At 49.4% G+C, this 15,659-nt stretch overlaps 1 protein-coding gene across 1 annotated transcript in view; it reads right to left on the bottom strand.

The window, feature by feature from the left end:
• Positions 1–1,624: 1,624 nt before the first annotated feature.
• LOC103196869 (CGRP receptor component) overlaps positions 1,625–15,659 on the bottom strand; it is a 45,040-nt gene continuing 31,005 nt past the window's right edge. The window contains exons 5-6 of the mRNA XM_042781058.1: positions 10,252–10,309; positions 1,625–1,771 (exon numbers count right to left, since the gene is read on the bottom strand). Coding sequence (XP_042636992.1) covers positions 1,625–1,771; positions 10,252–10,309 — 205 coding nt within the window. The remainder of the gene's footprint in view (positions 1,772–10,251; positions 10,310–15,659) is intronic.

A 15,659-nucleotide genomic window follows, 5' to 3' on the forward strand; every position in this document is an offset into this window, starting at 1 on the left:
CGATCGTCGTGGCTGCTTCTTCCAGGAATTCTGACTTTATTTCTGAAACGTCTGTTACTAACAGGGCTGGAGAGCTGTACGGAACGCGGGCTCCTTGTCAAGAGGAAGTGCCTGGCTCGGTCAGAGACAGAGGCTAAGTCAGGTCTCAATTACAGACACAGGACATTTTCTTGAACTCTAATACAGAATTGAGATCTGAACAGATTGCACCTTTTTTAAAAAAATAAAATAAAACACAGCTCAGCTTTGAAGTCAGATTTCACTTTATTTCCCTCTATCCACAGCAGGACAGACCCATCACAGACGAATAAAACATCACACATTGAGTCACCTGGAAACAACCGATTAACTAGGTGAAGTGCCAGACCTTTCAGAAAAAGCACGTGCCACACTTGAGGTTCAGAAGAGCTAACACTGACCCAATGACCCTGCACAGAGGTCTGCACAGCCGTGTCAACAGCCGAGGGCCCGACACTCCAGAGAGATTTCAGAGGAGAGCGCCTGTCACTTTCAGCACTGCCCGTAAGCAGCGAAGTGAGTGCCCACAGAGAAAGCGAATGCCTACAGGAACTGTCTTCCCCAAGCGGGGAGGAGTGCACACGCAGCAATCACATTTTTCATGATCTTCCTGAGACCTAAGGCAACCACACGCCTGCAGCTACGAGACACTGCGAAGCCTGAACAGGAAGCAGCTCTTCACACGATGGTCACCCCCACGTGTGGAACTGAAAATCTAAGGCACGCTAAGATGCCGAATCAACCTTTAGCTCTTTTGTGTTCTGTCCACGAAAAGGGCCACACAACTGGGTCTGTCTGCTGAGCAACTGAATCTCATGCAGCCTCCACAGGCCATCCCTGCCCAGGGCTCCTGTCTCAGGGAGAATGAGGGCTGTCAGAAAGGCAGCCAGCACCACACCAAGGATTTCTGTCACTTGGTGTGAAGCGGTACTTCTCAACTGGCATAAGCTGATGCCCTGGCGTCGAAGACTACACAGCAAACCGCCGGCAAGGCCTGGGCCAGCAGAGGAAAGGAGCCTGCAGACCTGACCAACGGCTGGCTGGCCTGTCTGCTCTTATCTCTGCTTTCCAGGAAGAGGCTCGTCTGAGCTGAGCCAAGTTCAGCAGCTCCTTTGAACCTAGGGCAGCTCTCTGCTGCTCTGGGTGTTTCTGCCATTGAACTGGAGGCTCCTAATCCGGCTCTAATCCTAATAGTGCTCCGAGCCTCTGCCTGGGCCGTGGGTAGCGCCTAGGGAAGCAGATGAAACTAATCAGGCCACAGCCCATCAAAGGAAACATGAGCCTTTTACCAGCTGTGGACGGGACCTCCCCGCAGTGCGGTAAAGGCCATGGAAGAAAGCATTTTACCACAGGGGCCCACGGTTGTCAAGTTGTCCTCGACTCCATCTTCCCTCAAGCTCTCTCCTCCAACCACCACGCTGTTTCTCCCTGAGGCACGCATCCTCCTTGTTAGCTTATTTCTGAGATAGGCCAGTTTTTGTGGTTTACTCAACTAACCGTGCCATCAGGCCTGTAGGGATAGAGGGCAAAACCAAACAGACAATGCTCTCAACATCTGGGCAACGTGCCACGCGTCCGGCCTGCCCACGGGGCCAGCTGCGCTCTCCTAGGCCGGGTCCTCTCCGTCCATGGCCGCGTCCTCCGCGCTCCTCTGTGGCTCAGCCTCGGGCTCTGCCGGCAGGATGCTGGTGACAGTGTGGAGCAGAGCCTCGATCTGCTCCTCCGTGAGCCGCTCCTCACTCTCCTCCACTATCTGCAGAAGAAGAGAGAACCCGGGGTCCGTGAGCCCCACAGCCCGGGTCCATCCCACCCCCAACTGCTATACACGCAGCCTGCTCCTAGGCCACCCAGGTCTCAGACCACACCATGTGGCCCACAGGAGGGCCAGACCAGCCGACACCCTGGGGTCAGCGACAAGAGCCAGCCGCAGGACAGCACGCACATTTATTTAAAGGAGAAGACAAGCCTAACTGTTCATCCCGTCCACAGCCATAGGAGACTATGCTGTACACTCAAAGGCAAGTGGCCTGGGGAGTGAACGGCCACTATGAACCTTTGCGTTTCAGGGCAAGCACATCTGTACATCTGTAACTTCACAAACGGCTGCAACTACTCATGTGCTGCGTGCCCACCATGTGCCAAGTGCTGTGCATGTGCTTCCTAATACTCACTACCCCCACCACTAACACCAGCCCCCGGAGGGCCACCCATGTGCCCTTTACATCCATCCATCATTTAACTCACGTAACAACCTGAGCAAGGGACAGAACTAGATTCCAAAACCAGGTCTTCCCAGCTCCATAGCCCACATCACACGCCCCTGACCATGTCCTGGGGATGCAGACCATGGGCCCAGCGAGTGAGGGCTCTTAAACCACCCCTACTACGCCATCAGAGCTCCACCCAAAGCCTGCTTCCTGACATGGGCCCTAGATCTGAAAACCCCAATGTGTGCAATCAGTGGCCGGGGCCACAGCCTAATTACTAAGTCTCAATACAGCCATAAATTCAAACCACCTTTAGAATCAACCACCTTTTTTATTTTGGTGGTAAAAACATAGTAAAACCCGTGAGAGTCAGAACCAACATAAAGCAGAACCTGTCAGAGAAGGAAAAACTCACCTGTAAGTCTTTCCCGCTAACTATAGAGTGAAGGAAAAGCAGTACTGCATCCTAAGGCGGAACACTTGAGAGGCCGGAAGAGCAGGGCGCTCCCATCAAGTGCCGGCTCCCACAGGTCTCGCGTATTTCACGCACCTCCACAAAGCAGTCCACAGGCCATCACACTCCTTATCCACGCTCCCTTGGTGGACTTAACCACAGGTCACAAACACCTTTCTCGGCAAATGGTGGCATTTCCCACATCAATCTGTCAGCTCAGACTAAAAGGAGTTCCAGAAAGCAATCCTGGCAGATAAATAAAGTGAGGGAAGGAGGACAAGCTAGAACTATGATGCTGGCGAGGACCTCAGTGTGACTCCCTGCTGTACAGAGGTCAGAGAAGTCAGGTGACACATCCAAGATCATACAGCAAACCCCTGAAGCAAGGATGGGGAGACTTCATCTTGTTGACTTTGTTATCAGGAGGGACCGGCCCCTGGAAAAGGACATCATACTTGGTAGTAGAGGGTCAGCAAAGAAGGGGGAGACCCTCAACGAGATGGATTGGCACAGTGACTACAACAACAGGCTCAAACATGGCCATGACCATGAGGGTGGCGCAAGACCAGGCTTTGTTCCGTTCTGTTGTACACAGGGTCGCTGTGAGTTGGAACCAACGCGACAGCACCTAACCACAAAAAGCAGTTCTAGTGACACCTGTGGTTTCCAGCCAAACAAAGTACAGGCATGTGAATTAAACATTTACCTCAGGTAGACACACGCCCTGGAGAGAACAATCATGGGAGAAGGAAGGGCTGCTTATGCACAGGGAGATAGCTCAGGGCGCAGAAGAGTATGGAGGGATGGATACTGGGAAGAGGTAACTATGGGGAGGAAGTGGGAGGGGAGCTGTTGCATTGTAAATTTTGGTCAATGACATGAGACAAAGTATATTATGTGAACTGCTGTATGAAAAGTGAATTTACTCTGTAAATCTTCACCCAAATCAAAATAAAATTTAAAACAAAAAAAAAAGCAGTTCTAACTCTGTTAGAACTCTCTAGTGCCCCACAGAATGGAGGAGGAGGAAGGTGGAGAATATCAAAGTTGGTTACTTAATCCAGAGAAAAGATGTCCCCGCTGGAGAACACAATGCTCCCAGGTCTGTGAGAACTCTACGTACAGCTGCTGGGAAGCGACCGTGTGCAGGGGGAGAGGGTGAGGCGATCTCAACCTCCCCCCACATCGTGCTGTGCTCCCCAGGTCATGGCGGGCCTCCCGGAACCACTGCCCCCAGAGCTTCTCAGGACCCCTGCACAGAGATGGGACGATTGACAGGTGAGTACGTGGGGGCTCCACACTACCAGGAAAACCTGAGTTGGGTCGTGTGGTGAGGCACAAGCAGTTTTGTCTTTAAATCCCAAGCTCTTCAAAAAAAGTCAGTTACAAAAGGACAAATGCTGCATGATCTCACTTCCTGAAGTAAGTAAATACATAGAAACTCAGATTACTAGTGGTCACTAGGATGGGAGGGAGGGGGACAGGGAGCTGAGGTTATGCCGATGGCAGCAGAATGGCCAGAAAAGGACAGGGCAGGTGGGGGACTGACTCAGGGTGTGATCGCTGCATTGTGCAGGGAGAAGCTGCAGGGGTGGCACAGGCTTTGTTACACATGTTCTCTCCCCCGTAACTAAAGAAGAGAACCCCAAGGTCTTTCTGGAACGCCATGCCTCCAGCAGGAGGCACCCATCATTTCCTCGCAAAGATGCTGTGCCGGGACTGGCTGGTGTGACCCATTGGGCTCTCTGAGCCTGAGGGGCCTTCCTTTTCAGGAAACCAGAGAGGGCCAAGACCGTGAGAGGCTGCCTTTCTGCCAGTACCGACCTGGTGACAGCCAGGTATGCTCCCGGCAACGGGGCTGAGGAGCCCTCTCATGCCAAATACCCCAATAGGAGCAGTTTTATCAGCACTCAACCCTCAGAAGAGTCACAGCCGGAACCTTCTTCCTTCAACCTAAGATCTCCAGTTACAGGAAGAAAATCTAAGCTTCATTAAGCTAAATTAAATGGACACCATAAAGAAGTTTTCAGAAACCACACACCGACTAACCCCTTGCATCACTCGAGGAAGTGACCCTAACTACACTGTTCCTTTTCACCCCAACAACAGAGAAACAAAAGTCAAAGGAAGGCTGGTCCGACACGGCACCCCAGCTCTCTCAGACGCTCAAGGTCCCAGCTGTTCAGAATGTAAGGACAAATGAAACAAGGAAAACAGTCATCAGATTTGCAGATGGGTCGGTATACTAACATCTCATGTACAAGAATCATGCCAGTGTTCCAGGGGTGGTCATGTGGGGCTGCTGCAGCCAAACACGGTGGGTTCTCATTCTAAGCGACAAGCCGACCATCCTCCATTCCCCAAACTATGCAAAATCTAACACATTGCAGCAGCAGGCACTGCCAGCCACTGATGCACATCAGCTCACTTCACGGCTCTCAACTTCCATTTTCTCACATGTAAGATGAAAGTCATGCCTGTAATGAGGACCAAATGAGACCGAGGATGGTTGTGTGTTGTAAGCCATATGGCTCTCCAGAACACAAGACTTTTTACCATCACTAAGTAGCAGGCACACACAGCGGCCTGTTCAGAAGCCCAGGGCAGAGGTTCACTGTCCTGTCCCCAGGCCAGGGGGCTCCAAATTATTCCAGATGAGTACACCACAGGGCCCACTCAAAGCTAGGAGGCTGGGCACCCGGGCTCACTTCTTCACAGCCCCTCACAGCCAGCAAGCAGCCACCAGAGAATCGCAGAGTCACAGCAAAGCAGGGCGGGGGCTTAACTGAAAAAGACATTCCAGCCTCCCCATCTCAGCTGCAGTCCCCCAACCGAATCCTCACGTGGAGTGGCTGCTGGGAATTTCTGGACCCAGGGAGAAGAAATGGCTGCACGGTTAATCCAGGGAGATCCTCAAGTCCTGTGCACATCCCACTCCAAGGGAAAACCTCAATTCGTACTCTCTTTCCAGTGACAAGGGATATTGCCACAAGCCTTGTCAAATGATTTACTATCTTTTATAGTCATATCCCCTGGTAGTGTAGTGGTTAAAAAGCTCACAGCTAACCCAAAGGTTGGCAGTTTGAACCCATCAGCCACTTCATGGGAGAAAGATGAAGCAGTATGCTTCTGTAATGATTTACAGCCTTGGAAACCCCACGGGGTTTCTGCTCTGCCTTACAGGGTGGCTATGAGATCAGAATTGACTCGATGTCAAAGGGTTTGGGTTTGGTTAGTCAAATCCCAGAGTAGAAAAAACCTGGCTATGGAATGGCTGAGTGCTGGGAAGCACAGCCCCAGAGCTCTTACCAGGGCCTACAGACTCAACGGCAGGGGTTTGGCTTGGTTCGGTAGAGACCTTATGGAAGGGGGAAGAGAGCAGCCAAAGAACGTGGCTTGAGGACCAAGGAAAATTTCCAAATGGTACAGACGCCAGTCAGCCCCCATTAGCCCTCTGGCTAAACACCTGCTCCCCTCCAAGGCTGCACCAGACACGGTACCTAACGTCCCTGCCCAAAAACTGGCACACAGGCGGCACTCTTCATAGCCGCTAATCTGACTAAGTAATGACAGCTTCTAGCAGGCTCCTGGGTGAAGTCCCTCTCACCCGCCTCATCGCCTCCCTCCCTCTGCCAGGAAGCCATAAACAACATATGCTGCTGATTAAGGCTGGAGAAGACATACCACGTGAGCCCTAACCCAGAGGGACAGGCTTCGCTTCTAGCTGTTGTTTGTTTCCCCCCCCCACTGAACCTCCAACATGGCCCGAAGCACCAGAATAACCAGGCAGAAGCTTAGGGCTCCCCAGTCCACCCAGAAGGGCCACGGAAGAGACTGTTCCCACCTAACCTGGGCACATTCTGAAGGACAGAAACAAATCTGGGAAGACAACAAAGTTTTCATCAAAAATTAAACACCCTACAACCCCTTCAATAAGCAGCTCTAAAGATCTTATAAGTGTTTTTGACCATTTTGTTCCACATTTTCCTAAAGGAAATCTGACCACCAGCTGGATGTTTGAAAACTGACTATGAGAACATCTTCATTCACATTTCATTGATTCTGCCGCCCACAGCTCGGAAACCACACACTGTGAATGCAGGTGGGACTTCCCAGTGATGAGGACCCACCAAATGATCGCAGTCCACTTCAGAAAGTGAACTACGAGTGTGGTGTCGAGGGTGGACTGGAGGCAGAGAGAACAGGGGAGGACCAAGAGCTAAGAACAACGATAGCCATGAACACAGAGCTGCAGGAGAGCAGACAGGCCACAGGCCATGGAGCACTAGAGCCCGGAACTCACCAGGGTCACGGGACAGGCAGAATGCCTTCCAGGTGTCTGGCCTGGACACCGCCAAGGGGGTCAGAGAGGGGGAGTGAGCAGACAGAGCACGCAGGGGAATGCTGGGAAAATGGGGGCGTAAAAGACCATCGTTCTGACCCACCCCCACAGACACAACCACAAACACAACAAGGAAACGGTGCTTGGCTGTGAGGGCTCCGAACCGAGAGCAGAGGACAGCATCAAGGAGGGGCAGACGGTCAAGAATCACAAATCAACTAGGAGTTGCGTTCGGTAGGAAAATCACGTCTCCCACTGTCCTGGTCCCTGTCCCTCCCCCAAGCCGTGGGGCCACTGGCTGCTGTGAATTGAGGAAGTGGCCCCAGAAAAGAAGCCTGTTCTAACGCCAGTGAAGCGGACCTCCCACATCCAGACACTGGAGGCTGCACACCTCTGTGAACTGCTCCCGGAGGGCCCCCCGCAGCCCAGTCTGCTCTCACAGTCCACCTCCACCTGCCTCCCTGCACACCTCAGGGCTCAGGGCCTGAAACCAACAGCAAGGCCTCCTGTGGGGTCTCCTCAGGTCTGCCTGCTCCCCCTCCTGGTCAGTGTGGAGGACTGCTGGGCTGCTGTGTGCGAGGAAGCAGGATCTTGAGTGGAGGCTCTGCCCACAGCCCACACACTATGGGGCAGGCTGTGATAGCAGCAAGGTGGAACAGTGTTGAAGCACTTGGCTGCTAACCAAAAGGTCAGTGGTTCAAATCCACCAGCTGCTTCACAGAAGAAATATGAGGCAGTCTGCTTCCATAAAGATTTACAGCCTTGGAAACCCAATCGGGGTTGCTATGAGTCAGAATCGACTCAGTGACAGTGAATTTATTTTTTTTGGTTTTGTGATAGCAACAAGACAGACCTCTATGGATGTCCATTCAGTGTGACACCCCCTCCCTCAAAGTGGTAACTGTGGGCTGCTGGACTGATACAAACTCCAACAGAAGGTTCCCTGCAGTAGAGTCAGGAGGTGGGTCACCCAAGCGGAGTCTGCTCTTCCAACCACCACAAAATGTTATATGTTACTGAAGTTAAGCTGGTACCAACTTACCCTGGAATGATATAAATACAAGCTTTTAAATATTGTATTCACAGTAACCAGTAAAATTATTTTAAAAAAAAATACATGAAAGGAAAGGAAAAGGGAACCAAAAAAGTTTACTACAATAAACCAACAAAATACAAAACAAGCAGTACTAAAGGACAAAGACAGAGAAAGTTAAGACACAAAAAACAGGTAACAAAAGAAGTCACTACTTATCAGTAAGTACAGTGAACGTAAATGGACTAAATGACCAATCAAAAGGCAAAGAATGGCAGAATGCATTAAAAAAACATGATCCAACTATACACTATTTACAAGAGACCCACCTTAAACCCAAGGACACAAAGAGGTGACCAGCTACCGATCCCAACCACTCAGAAAGGGATCAAAATTGGAGATCCTAGATAGAGTGGGAGAAAAATGTGGAAAAAAATTCAAAAATCATAAGAAGGACCAGGCTTACTAGTCTGATAGAGACTGGTGAAACCCCCAAGACTATGGGGCCCTAGTCACCCTTCAGTGGAAATGAACTCACTCTCATGGCTTACGAGCTGAACACTTACACCAGGGAGATGCACTCCTTAGAACAATCAACCATGGGAGACTAGAAGGGCAGCATCTGCACAGGGAGAAAGGTAGGGAGGCAGGAATGCATAGGAAAGAAGGACACAGGGAAAGGGTAAGAGGAAGTGGGAGGTAAGCTGTTACACTGCAGTGAATGTAACCAGTGTCACAAAACAAAATGTGTGAAATGTTGAATGTAAAACAATTATGCTTTGTAAAATTTCACCCAAATTACGATAAAAAGTTAAAAATAACATAAATTCAGGAAAAAGAAAAGACTAATTAATTAATTAAATGGGAGTTCATAAAAATTTAAAACTTCTGCTGTCAAAAGACTTTACTCAAAATGGGAAAAGACAAGCTACCTACTGGGTGAGTATCTTTGGAAACCATACATCCAACAAGAATCTAATAACCAAAATGTATATGAAACTTCAATAATTTAGTAACAAAAAGACAATAACCCAGTCATTAAATGGGCAAAGGACTTGAATAGACAATTCACCAAAGAGGACATTCAAATGGCCACCCAACACATGAAAAGATACTTAGCGTCATCAGTCATCAGAGATATAATTCAAAACCACGATGAGATACCATTACACTCCTACTAGGATGGTTAAGATTAAAAAAAAAAAAGTTGGCAAGAATGTGGAGAAACTGGAATGCTTACACATTGCTGTGAGAATGCAAAATGGTACAGCCACTGTGGAAAACTGTGTGACAGTTCCTCGAGAAACTAACAACAGAACTACCATGACCCAGCAATTCCATTCCTAGGTACATTCCCAAAAGACCTGAAAGCAGAAAGTCAAACAGAGACTTGTACACCAATGCTCACTGTAGCACTATTCACAGTAGCCAACAGGTGGAAATAAGCTAAATGCCCATCAAAGATGGATGGATAAACAAAATGTGGACCATCCATACAATGGGATACCCGCTCAGCCGGGAGAAGAAGTCTTGATGTATGCTTCAGTGTGGATGGAGCTGGCAGACACTATGCTGACAGAAACAAGTCAATCACAAAAAGACAAACACTGTACGACCTCACTTATGTAAGAAAGTTAAGAAAAGGAATGTGTACCAAGACCAAGGTTTATTAGTGGTCACCAGGGGCGAGGGCAGTTAATAGTGATAAAAACAGCACCTTGATGAAGGGTAAGGTTACAGAGCTATTGCTGTAACTGCTGGCAGTAAGCTGTATATTTGTAAAAAGTTGTATTGGTAAAAAAAAAAAAAAAAGTGTGTGTGTGTGTGTGTGAGGTGCACACATGATCCATTAACCAAGAAGGAGATGCTGGAAGAACAGGGTTGAAGGTAAGTTGAGGGTAACGTTCTTATGCAACAGCTGGTTGGCAATGACCCCTACAGACAGGCAATGACCAGAGTAGCCTAGGGCATCAGGGCCGCCATAGGCCCAACCTTCAAGGAAGAATTAAATTCACCCAGCCTTCTTCTTTTCCTAGCTCCATTCTAACAAGGCTCAGACTAGACAGTTTATTAATTTATAAAATACAGTGGATAGGCGGCCTCTTCAAGAAACGGCAGCTTCTGGCACTCTCCACCTCCGGCACCCTTTCTCCATCTCTCCCCAGAAGCCCCTCCAGCTCAGGCCTCCCTGACTCACCAGCTGGATCTCAACAGCAGTCATGGGCCTGTGATTCAGCAGCTGAAGCTTCTCAGCTCTGTCAAAAGAAAAGCACAAAACACTTAAACATCCCATACCCGTGAAGAGTCCTGACCAAGCTTTTAATAGACTAGTTTATCAGATGAGAAATGGGAGAATGCTCTGCCACCCAAGCAGTTTAAAAAGCAAAGGGAGAAGCACTTGGCACCCGGCCTTCAGTTTCTCCAACCATGAAAGGAGAGAATGGGGACAGGACAGCTGACGTCGGTTTACGTCTAATGTGTGTTAGAATCCTAGAAGGCACGGAGGCATGGACTGTGAGGAAGCAGCAGAGATGGAGAGTGACGGAGCATACTCGGAACTGTCATTTCTACTTGGAAAGTGTGAAGAAAATGTTTCCTCAATGCAAACTACAGAGTAAAGATTAACAAAGTCACCTTGGCTGGTGAGTCAGGGCTTAGAAGGAGCTGAGATGATGAAATGATACTCAGCTCTGACCCGTTACCTTAGTTACAAAAACAAGGACTATAAGGGAGCAGGAGTGTACCTGCCAGAGTACAAGGTACAGTCCTCTGCCCTCGAAGAGCTGCCGGTCCAGTCAGAGAAAGAAAACAAAAGCTTGCATACTGTAACAGCAAAGGTTTTGGGAATAGTTAAAGACAGTAATTACCTCACAAGAGAACTGTATGTTGGCTCTTACAGGAAAAGAACAAATATAGACCACAGTTTATGGATGGCAGGTGGGAGTGAGAGGAAGGGTGAAAGGGGAGTCAGGCTTGGGGGGCACTGGGTTTCTGTTGAGGGTGCTGAAATAACTGGGGAAGAGGAGTGAAAGTTGTACAACATGATGAACACCATCAGTCACTGAACTGTACACGGAGGCATGGCTGAGATAATGTGTTTTGTTATGTGTATTTCACCACAATACATTTTTACAAGGGAAAAGACCAGCTTCAACTACCACCCCTGAGCAGTGAAGTTACCACCTGACAGGCACGTGGTTTGGAGCTGAAGAGGAACAAGGGGAGGACTAAGGTGCACCCAACAGTGGGCTTTTCCATCACCTCATTTGCATGTGAAAGCTGGACGATAAATAAGGAAGCCTGAAGAAGAGCAGATACCTCTGAATGATGGCATTGACAAAAAGTACTGACTACACCACAGACTGCCAGAAGAACAAACAAATCAGTCTCGGAAGCAATACATCGGACTGCTTCTTAGAACCAAGACTTCGTCTCATGTACTCTGACCTGTTAGCAGGAGGGACCAGTCCCTGGAGAAGGACATTATGTTTGGTACCACAGAAGGTCAATGAAAAAGAGGAAGAGCTTCAACGAGACAGACTGACACGCTGGCTCAAACAAGGGGCTCCAGTATAGCCAAGGATCCTGAGGACGGTGCAGGAGTGGGCAATGTTTTGTTCTGTTGTTCACAGGGTAACTAGGAGTCCAGACTAACTCGAGAGCACCGAACAACAGGCCATTTTAACCTGTCCTATGAGGACCCCTCTTGCTTTCCTGGTTTTCCTTGTATCTGGGCTTCCCTTCGTGTCACCAGACACGCTGACACCTGTGAGGTCTGGCAAAGCTGAACTGGAATATAATTAGTTGGCTTTAGTGAGGATGAGTCACTTCCCGTGCACAATTAAGTTAGTGTCAGCTGATCTTATTTCTTTAAATATATCTGTCTCCTCCTCACCATTCCTCCTAGCCACTTCAACCCTTCTTGGTCAGAGGACAATGGCCACCATCCTCACAGGTATGGCACTTGTTCAATCTGTCTTCACTTTTTTTTTTTTATTTTTAAGTAATCCCTCGCCTCCCCTCCCAGCCCTGGTAACCAATCTTCATTCTTACAAATAAAAACAGTTGCCATCAAGTGTATCAGAACAGAACTGTGTTCCATAAGGTTTTCAATGGCTGAGTTTTGGGGACTGATCACCAGGCCTTTCTTTGAAGATGCCTCTGGGTGGACTGGAACCGCCAGCCTTTTCATTAGCAACCAAACATGGTCTGTCTGCACCACCCAGGGACTCCTTTACAAATAAAATGTCCTTTAGAAAAGTAAAAACCATGTCTTGCTTAACCTTAACCTGCTTGTAATCCTTTCACTGTGGTATGAACCTGGACCTCCTAATTCAAGCCCCAGATCCCCAGACCACCTCAAATCCAGCCTGGATCCATCTCTCTAGGTTTGCAGCCTCCATTCTCCCTAAGCTCTCATGTCCCAGCCATGCCAAACTGTATGCACCGCACCATCAGGCTGTTTTCTGATCCTGTGCCCTTGCACCAAGTACTCCCTCTGCTTAGCAAGCATTTCCTCGCTGGCATCTGGCTGATCTTCCATCCTATCAAGACCAGTGTCACCCCACTGGTGTTGACAGGATGATACACTCCATTCTGATATCTCAGCGCCTCTCCACAGTGCGCCATCTAGCACAGCACTTATAGTTTATTCGTCTTGGTATCCCCAAGACCTAAGACCAAGCTGGCACAAGACAAGCGTTAACATGAAGGATGACTGAAAGACAGCTTGGGGAAGGCTGCCTTCCAGGAGAAAGCCATGGGAGAGCGAATTGGAGAGTTCCAGGAGGCACAGGGCAGGGTTCCAGGCCCTGAAAGAGACTGGGTAACTACACCCAGAGATGGGAGAAACTTGACAGCCCTTCTACTCTGTGCTCTTCCGGTACCAAGGCACATGTCTCACACATGGTTCCAAACCCCAAGAGTGATCTGTGCCCAGAAAGTCCCTCCGGGGTGCTGCAAGTTACAAGCCTCCCAAGCTGGTTTCAGGGCTCGAAAGGAAGTACTCTCACTATTCCAGGCAGAAAGGCTGTGCGTCTCAGGTAGGGGAGCTCAGGGCAAGAGCTGGGGCTGCAAGCCAGGCTGCAAGCCCTGGAGGACCGAGTACCTCAGGCGAGACTTAACATGACCAAGACTCAGTGCTCCAGGGCACGGAGCAGGCTTCCCCAGTGACAAGGAGTTGGCGCAGGGCAACTTCAAATCAAATGCCAACACTACCACTTTGCTGAATAGGACTATGAAGTTAAATAAAATATGGTTCCCACCCACCCTCAAGGGCCCTTTGTTTAAAAAAGGCGATATTTAAATGAATTAATGGAGCACCAGTTTCTACCAACAGCACTGGGCTGGTTGCGGGCTACTCGGAGTCTCCTTTCCCTGACAGGATGAGAGAGGAAAACCCTACCAGGAGTGACTCGGACGCTGGAATGAAAGAGCACCTTGGCGGGTCCCGTTAGACACGTGGTTCCTCTCTTACGCCACACTGGCTAACTCTGGACGATCCAGATCTGGCTGGTACTCGGCAAACAAGCTTCTGGGTCATCAGGCACTGAAGCCACACGGGCGGATGAGTCAGCTGTCTCCAGGCCCCGCCACAGTGAAGGACGCCTGCCAGCTCCCCTGACTGGTGGGCCGTACAGCAACAGTGCCTGTAGCTTTGGCTTTTGGACAAATCATGGTTTAACCTGTTGTTAGCTGCCATCAAGTTGATTCCGACTGACAGCCCCCCCGTATGTGGAGATGAGAACTGCTCGAGAGTTTGCAAGGCTGTGACATTTCAGAAGCAAAGCCCCAGGCCTGTCTCCCGAGGTACCACTGAGGGGTCTGAAAAGCCAACTTCCTGCTAGTGGTCAAGCACTTAACCATCTGCGCCACTCAAGGGCTCCGAGATCCACGGATAACCTATGTAGAAACCCAGAAGCTGACCAGTGAATGGAAGGTGCAGAGTACAAGGTCACACAGGAGCTTTCACACCCTCAATTGGGGGTCATGAATGGAGAAAGGAAGCCCTGAGTATTATGGTCTGCTTTAAATTTATACAGATTATGGCCAGACTTGAAGATTTGGAACACTACACTGTAAAAAGTAAGACAGCATGCTCTGGAGGGATACTGGGGGTGTGGCCCCACAGCTGTTTACTAGAGAGACTGGGTGTGGGGGCAACACCATGGGAGGATCTGTCTACGAGCCAAAGAGCTCCATCCAAGATGCACCAGGGGCTGCCAGAGACCAGAAGGGACAAGGAGTGGTCTCCTGTCGAACAATCGAAAGTAAACAAAAAAAGCAGGTGGACTCAAAACATTGTTCCACCTCCTACTGTGGCGAGTAGCGACTGGAATCTTAAAAGCTTGCAAACGGCCATCTAGATGCAACGACGGGTCTCTCCTCACCCAGAGCAAAGAAGAACGAAGAAAACCAAAGATTCAAGGAAACAATTAGTCCAAGCGACTGGTACACCATGCAATCCTCAGCCTATACAACCATGAGACCAGAAGAACTAGGTGGTGCCTGGTTACCACTGTCAACCACTTGGAGGGGGATCTATGGAGAAGATCCTGGATAGAGTGGGAGAACATTGTGGAACAAAACTCAAAATAATTAAAAAAAAAAAAAAAAAAAGGACCAGGTTTGCTGGTCTGATAGAGCCTGATGGAACCACTAAGACTATGGCCCCTAGCTGCCCTTCAGGTTCTAGAATTGAACTCACTCCTGCGGCTTCCAACCAAACAAAAGACAGGCATATGAGCTGAACATTTGCATTAGGTATATACACTCCTTCGAGAGACTGACCATGGGAGAATAGAAGGGCTGTGCATGCACAGGGAGACAGCTCAGGGGGTAGGAGTGCATGGAGGGAAGGACACAGGGAAGAGGTAGCTATGGGGATGAAGTGGGAGGGGAGCTGTTGCATTGTGGGAAATTGCAGTCAATGTGATGAGACAAAGTGTATGTGAGCTGCTGTATGGAAAGTGAATTTGCTCTGTAAACTTTGACCCAAACCACAACTAAACAAAACAACACAAAACAAGCAGGTGGACTGCAGAAGGCACAGAACTCCAAACCAGGCCGCATAGGGGTGTGAGTGTCTTGGCACTCTTGTCTCTCTCACGTCCTGAGTCCAGGGCAGGCCCTTAGCAGAGCTGTAGCAGTGGCTGTACCAAAAACCAAAACAACAACAAAAAAAAACAAACCCAAACTCACTGCCATTAAGCTGATTCTGACTCAGAGCAACCTAAAACTCCAAGAGACCATCCATTGCTCTGGCCAGAAGCCTGGGAAAGGAAGCTGCTGAGATGTGGAGACCAGAGAGTCCACCTTCCCCACCTCTTTTCTCTCTCGACTCAGGGCCTAAGAGGAGGCTGGCAGTGGGTGTTTCCAGCAGCTCAAAGGGTTTCTGACCAGAGGAACGAAGGAAAGGAGCCCCTGTGGTCCACAGTCCTGAGGAGTCCCTCCTAACTGTTTTTCCATCCCCCTGCCTTGCCTCTGGGGTGGCCCCAAGTAACAACTGCCCACATGAACAGCTGATACACTGAGAGAAACCCAATACTTATGGCCAGATGATCAATAAAACAGGTCCCTGTGGGCCACACAGTATGGAGGGAACCC

This window comes from Orycteropus afer, unplaced genomic scaffold, assembly GCF_000298275.1.
Source record: "Orycteropus afer afer isolate SDZICR_OR568_19922 unplaced genomic scaffold, OryAfe1.0 scaffold00006, whole genome shotgun sequence".
NCBI classification, from domain to species: domain Eukaryota; kingdom Metazoa; phylum Chordata; class Mammalia; order Tubulidentata; family Orycteropodidae; genus Orycteropus; species Orycteropus afer.